General features: G+C 59.5%; 2 protein-coding genes across 2 annotated transcripts; both read left to right on the top strand.

Annotated features, from left to right (window-relative positions):
• Positions 1-1393: 1393 nt before the first annotated feature.
• On the top strand, positions 1394-2891 carry Tcap (titin-cap). Its single transcript, XM_021659878.2, has 2 exons — positions 1394-1898; positions 2072-2891. Exons 1-2 carry the CDS (start codon positions 1789-1791, stop codon positions 2463-2465), a joined length of 504 nt encoding a protein of 167 aa, XP_021515553.1. The 5' UTR covers positions 1394-1788; the 3' UTR covers positions 2466-2891.
• A 1455-nt stretch (positions 2892-4346) lies between these two features.
• Pnmt (phenylethanolamine N-methyltransferase) lies at positions 4347-6178 on the top strand. Its single transcript, XM_021659866.2, has 3 exons — positions 4347-4772; positions 5347-5554; positions 5656-6178. The coding sequence occupies exons 1-3, from the start codon at positions 4568-4570 to the stop codon at positions 6098-6100; spliced, it is 858 nt and encodes a 285-aa protein (XP_021515541.1). The 5' UTR covers positions 4347-4567; the 3' UTR covers positions 6101-6178.
• The last annotated feature ends 344 nt before the right edge of the window (positions 6179-6522 follow it).

Raw genomic sequence — 6522 nt, 5'->3', positions numbered from 1 at the left:
ATCTCTGAGCTTGAGGCTGGCTTGGTCTACATGACAAGTTTCAGAACAGCCAGGACTACAAAAGTAGACCCTGTCCCACAATAAAATAAATTCAGACAAATAAACAAAAAGCTTTGCCTTCTGTAGGGCCTCGGCCTGATCCTCACTGCTGGGCTGAGTCTTGTAGTCTTTGACAGAAACACCACCTCACCCTGACGCAGAGCCCAGGGCGAGCAGTTTCTGGCAGTTTCCTGAAAGGTTCTATTGAGATAGTCACAGGCCTCAAGTCCGCAGCCCCGTGCTGCGGGCCGGGGAGACAGGCCCACAGAAGCACAGCAGGCCTGGAGGGGGCCCCTTGGCTTCAGGGTTACGGAGGTGCCTATAGCGCCCCAGACAGACCCTGATTCTACAAGGCTTGGCCCTGTATTCATACTGTCCTCACCATGGCAGCTTGAAGCCTGAGTTCCAGGACCAGCCAGGCCCCCTCTCTCTTTGTCCCTCCCTCTATTCAGGCCTGTGAAGGAATCTGTGAGCTTGGAGCCAGGCGGGTTTTTCTTGGTCCTGGCTAGGTCCAAGACCCTGGGCAAACCTTCCCTGAGCCCCCATTTCCTATCTTGTCAAACAAAAGGAACCAGAGCCACAGGGCTGTGAAACAAATGGTGTACAGGGTGGGCAGAGGCCTCAGGGTTCAGGAATGTGCTGTTCTGCATCGGATAGCAGCTGGGTGCTCTCGCTGCTGTCCCTAGGGGTCTCTGACACTGTTGCTTCTGGCGCCTTCGCTTACTCCCCCAACAACGCCTTCATTCCTTTCCCCTGCCCCTCTACTCCAACCCACGTCCTTCACCACCAGCTTCTTATACCACAAATTGCACCCTGGGTGCTTGGGCGTTCTCATCTGTTTCCTCTGCTTCACGCAAGAGAGTTCGTTTCCTCTCAGGTAACGCTGTGGAGCTGCCTGGTCCCAGAGTTCATTCCACTGTAGCCAGAAAAGCAGATAAAGTGAGGCTTGGAAAGAGGCAGGAGCTGTTCCATGGTCGTTACATAAGACACTAACAGTCAGCTTGAGGCTAGCACTGGCTCTCCCGAGTCTGCTCAGCGGTTCCTCTCTGTTTCCATCTCACCCGGTTCTCCCCATGCAGGCAGCTAGAAGCGAGCACCACCTCCCACATCTGCCCCCTTCACCATGGCCCTGTTCCTTAGGACACCCCTTCTCTAAGTACTGGCCCTGGGGAATGAAAGCCCATGAGAATCACACCCAGGGTTCCTCTCCCCTGCTGGTGTGTTGCTGGTTAGGAAAGCCTCAAGACATGGTTACGTGATCCTAGTCAAGGGGCCTCACTGTGGTATGTGCCCTTGAGCCCAGGAAGGGGAGGTGATGGGGTAGAGTGAGGGGGGCGCCGGTCTCTGCTTCTCCTGTTTTGTTTACAGACAAGCTGCTGTCCTCCCCCGACAAGGGGGAGCCGGCAGGGCAGAGGACAGTGCCAAGGTGGCACGAGGCTCCGCACGTGCCTGGTCTGAGATGGCGTTTGCAGCGTGCCAGGCACCTGGAGGTGCTGCTCTGAGGACCCCAGGCCCGGCCGGAGCGTCTTGCTGGCTTTAGAAGCTGACCTCTGACCTGGGGGCAGCCGGAATCCGCGTACCCCAACCCCCACCCTCAACTCCGAGCCCCACCGCCACCAGTGAGTGTTGGCTCTGCTTATAGCATCTGACGCCAGAGGGGCTGAAAATAGCCCCTGGAGAAGGGGGAGAAGAGGACTATTTAAAGGGCTCCGGAGTGGCCCGGCAGAGCAGAGGGAGCAAGAAGGAATCATGGCGACTTCAGAGCTGAGCTGCCGAGTGTCTGAGGAGAACCAGGAACGCAGGGAAGCCTTCTGGGCTGAGTGGAAAGACCTGACATTGTCCACCCGGCCGGAAGAGGGGTGAGTGTGGCTCAGCCGGAAGTTCTGCCTCTGTTTCCCCAGAGCACCCGCTGCACACCAGAGCTTCCTGGGGACCCTCCCCTGCCCCGGGGGCAGAGGGGACCTGGCCATCCCGGGAAGACCCTAGTTTAACCCCAGACCAATGAACGGCAGCTCTCTTTCTCCACTTTCAGGTGCTCCCTGCATGAGGAGGACACACACAGGCGGGAGACCTACCACCGGCAGGGACAGTGCCAGGCGGTGGTGCAACGCTCGCCCTGGCTGGTGATGCGCCTCGGCATCCTCGGCCGTGGGCTACAGGAATACCAGCTGCCGTACCAGCGCGTGCTGCCACTGCCCATCTTCACCCCCGCCAAGGTGGGCCCCGCCAAGGAGGAACGCGAGGAGACCCCTGTCCAGCTGCGGGAGCTGCTGGCGCTGGAGACGGCCCTGGGCGGCCAGTGCGTCGAGCGCCAGGACGTGGCCGAGATCACCAAGCAGCTTCCCCCTGTGGTGCCCGTCAGCAAACCCGGGCCCCTGCGGCGTACCCTCTCTAGATCCATGTCTCAGGAAGCTCAGAGAGGCTGAGATGGACTGGACTCAGGCTCCGCTGTGTCTGCCTTGGGCTGGCCGCTCCCTGGCTAGGACCATGGAGGAGAGCTGCTGGCCATGGCTGCTTTGTAGTTTGCCCAGAGGTGGGGGCTGTGGGAGGAGGGAGCCAGAGGCCGGGATGCCTAGGTGTCCTGAGTTCCCGCAGGGAGGGGAGCAAGGATGGTGGGCACGAGGGGTTGGAGAGCTGAGCACTGTCAGCCCCAGAAGGGACAAGAGATACTGGTGAGAGGGAGAAGCCCCTGGAAACAGGAACCTGTTGAGTAACAGAGAGAGGACAGATGAGGACTCTGGAATGCTCTGGGAAGGAAGCCTGGAGACTAGAGGGAGAGGAACGTGAAGAGGGCAGAGGCCGGGCAGGCCCCCAGCACTCTCTGTTAGCACTGCAATAAATGCTCAACCATGTTCCAGACTCCGTTCGTTCTTTGTGACTAGGGGTCAGGCACGGATGTCCTCCCTGCACTTTTGGAAATAGCCATGCATTTGAGCTAAATATGGCATGACCAGAGGGCACGCTCCATGCTTGGTGGGGGACAAGGGCAGAGTTGTAAGCAGGACGACTGTCTGGTCCCCTTTCCTGTGCCACTCACTGCCCAGTCCTGGCGTCCATGTCCAGTCCCTGGCACTGGAGAGTGTCTCGCAGGCCAGCTGGCTTCAGGGTTTGTTTAAATGGTATCTGTGGAGGATACGGAAGGCGCTGGCACTAGGGCTGTCCTTGGCTGTGCCTTGGGGTGTGGATGGGGTCAGTGACCCTAAGGCCTGTCAGTTGTAGATCCAGACAGAATCAATCCTTGCATGGCATCCGGTGCTCCACCCTCCTGGCCTGGGTGGGAGGGCAGGGTCAGGTTCCTGTCTGTGACCCCTGCAGCTGTTGTGATGATTCATGCCCCGGCCTGGGTGTCCGGCCTAAGAAGGAGACTGTTCCCTTGGGATAGGGAAGGGGCACAGAAGGTGGCTAAAACTGTCTTTGAAAAGGCTGGTAACCCACCCACCCAAGAAGGGCACAGGACCATTCGGAGGGTTCCTGCAGATGCTGTCGGCAGGGTGGGTGGCCGTTTTCAATGCATGGGAGTAAAGACTAGCAGATTGTGTGCCTGGTACCTGGAGCACCAAGCAAGACCCACAGGCCAGGCCCTGCCAACTCCCTACTGGGGACAGGAATGCTGACGGGGGGAGAAGAGCCAGGGACCTGTATCCAGGGAATGCCCCTCCAGTAGCCCTGGCCGTACCAAGAATGTGCTCTGTACTCTTTGTTCTCACCTGAGTCCGGTATCCCTGCCCTGTGGTAGGAACATCCTGAACCGAGCGTGTGCTTCTTGGCACCCAGATAAGCAGCGCATGGCCCCAGGGTCCTGCAGAGGGTGCCCGGGTGTTCCGTTTGCTAAAAGCATTAGCCCTGTACACCTCCCTTAATCTCCGCTGCCATCGGACGCTCAGGGCAGAGACCTGCTCAGGCCCTGGGCCACCAAGACAGAGGCCAGAACAGAGTGTCCTTTCTGGAGGAGGGAAAGGACATTGCGGGATAGAGATGGGATCGAGGCCTGAAGGAAGGGAGGACATTATTAAGAAGGGGGGCTTATAAAGGTGTCCCGAGAGGGGAGAAGAGGGGGGAGGCTGGAGGAGGGTGCTGGGACTTGGAAGACGGGTTAATTCAAACCTTGGCAAAGAGTAGGGATGGGATGCTGGGCAGAAGTGCCTGTAGGAGGCTGGAGAGGAGACAGGGAGGCGGCGGGGGAATCTGGCGGGGGAATCTGGCAGCTGGGGGGTGCAGGACAGCACTGGGGTAAGCAGGGCAAGGTAAGGGTGCAGGGTTATCAAGCAAGTGCAGAGAGGGCGGGGCTGGCGCGATGTTCCAGAGGGCGCCCCCTCAACACTCTCAAGCCCTCTGTTGCTCCGACACTAACGGAGATGGATGAGATGACAGAGACATGGTGGCCTCGGGCACCTCATCCCTCAGTCGCCGCCCACCCCAGAGATGGAGGGGTCGAGGCGGCGGGGGGGGGTGTGTGAGAGGGGGACCCAGTGGTAGATAAAAGGATGGCGATGCTAGCGGGGGGAGTCTAGGAGGCTCCAACGGAAGCATGAGCGGTGGCGCAGACCCGAAGCACACTGCAGAGATGGACCCTGACTCGGACCCTGGCCGGGCGGCCGTGGCCTCTGCTTACCAGCGCTTTGAGCCCCGAGCCTATCTCCGCAACAACTACGCACCTCCTCGTGGGGACCTGAGCAGCCCTGACGGCGTCGGGCCTTGGAAGCTGCGCTGCATGGCACAGACTTTTGCCACCGGTGAGCACCGGAAACTGAGGCGCAAGAGGAGCAAAAGCCATGGGGAAATGAAAGAGAGAGAGAGAGAGAGAGAGAGTATGTAGACACTAGATTGGGTGGCTAGCAGGTGCAAACAGGAGGGAGCGAATCAGCCAGGTTCGGTGGTGCTGGCCTGTGGTCCCAGCTACTAGTGACGCCCAAGGCTGGAGGCCCAGAATTAGAGGCCTGACAAGACAACTTAGAGTCCTTTTCTTCTGAGGGGAGGATGCTTGGGATTGAGAGACGGGCGCAGAGTACAGGAGAGTGAGAGGAAGGCCGATGGACAGGTTGGAGACTACAGAGAGGAGGGCTAGATAATGCAGAGTCTCCCTACTTACTCTTCACGAGAGCTAGTTTTTGAGTGGTGGGATCCAAGCTAGGGGAGCCAAGCTTCTCTCCAGCGTAGGTAGCCCAGGCTGGCGCCAGTTGGGCCTGACTCCTATGTAGGCGTGTGCCCCAGACACTCACCCTATCCAGAAGAAGCGCTGGGGAGAGCGTGAGAGGGAGGGCGGCTGAGGCAGGGACCACCTGGAACCCCTGTCCTCTCTTTCACCAGGCGAGGTGTCTGGACAGACCCTCATTGACATCGGTTCAGGCCCCACCATCTACCAGCTGCTCAGCGCCTGTGCCCACTTTGAGGACATCACCATGACGGATTTCTTGGAGGTCAACCGGCAGGAGCTGGGCCTCTGGCTTCGAGACGAACCAGGAGCCTTTGACTGGAGTGTGTACAGCCAGCACGCCTGCCTCATCGAGGGCAAGGGGTGAGAGCTGGGCTGGTGGGTGGGCTGGTGGGTGATGGAGGGCGGCAGAGCACCGAGCCTCTGGGGGAAGTCCTGAGCCCTGCCTTGTGCCCTCCGTGCAGTGAGTCCTGGCAGGAGAAGGAACGCCAGCTGCGGGCGAGGGTGAAGCGAGTCTTGCCCATCGATGTGCACCAGCCCCAGCCCCTGGGTGCTTCAAGCCTGGCACCCCTGCCCGCCGATGCCCTGGTCTCTGCCTTCTGCCTGGAGGCTGTGAGCCCAGATCTTGCCAGCTTCCAGCGGGCTTTGCGTCACATCACCACATTGCTGAGGCCTGGGGGCCATCTCCTGCTCATCGGGGCCCTGGAGGAGTCGTGGTACCTGGCTGGGGAGGCCAGGCTGTCTGTCGTGCCAGTGTCGGAGGAGGAGGTGAGGGAGGCCCTGGTCCGTGGTGGTTATGAGGTCCGGGACCTTCGCACCTACCTCATGCCTGCCCACCTCCGCACGGGTGTAGATGATGTCAAGGGCATCTTCTTTGCCTGGGCCCAGAAGATGGAGGTGCAGGTGTGAGGGCCCAATGCGCCAGGTGTCCTGTGCCTCCCAAGCTCCTTATTTCCTGAAGTGGCACCTAATAAAGCGACAGTTCCCTGAGGTGGAGTGCTGTTTGTGGGTCTCCTGAAAGCAAGAAATATGCAGAGGCCTCTGGGGTCTAGGAGGGCCAGTCCTAGCTTTTCTTTTTTTCCCTAGCAGCCTCCATGAAGGCTGCTCTCTGTACCATCCATTCTTCCCACCCCGGGAAGGCCAAGTTCAGGAGGGTACACACGGCATGCCTGGCACTTGTGTGGTTATAGGACCAGTCACTCAGCCTTAGCTCGGTAGCGGGTCCCACCAGCTTGTCCCCAGGTGAAGCTCAGGGAGACTGAGTAAGAAGAGCCAAGGCTGGAGAGCGGAAGGCTGAGGTGGAGAGGTGTTAAGGGCCAGATACAAACACA

Source organism: Meriones unguiculatus, chromosome 7, assembly GCF_030254825.1.
Source record: "Meriones unguiculatus strain TT.TT164.6M chromosome 7, Bangor_MerUng_6.1, whole genome shotgun sequence".
NCBI classification, from domain to species: Eukaryota; Metazoa; Chordata; class Mammalia; order Rodentia; family Muridae; genus Meriones; species Meriones unguiculatus.
This window is presented reverse-complemented; position numbering and strand designations above follow the sequence as displayed.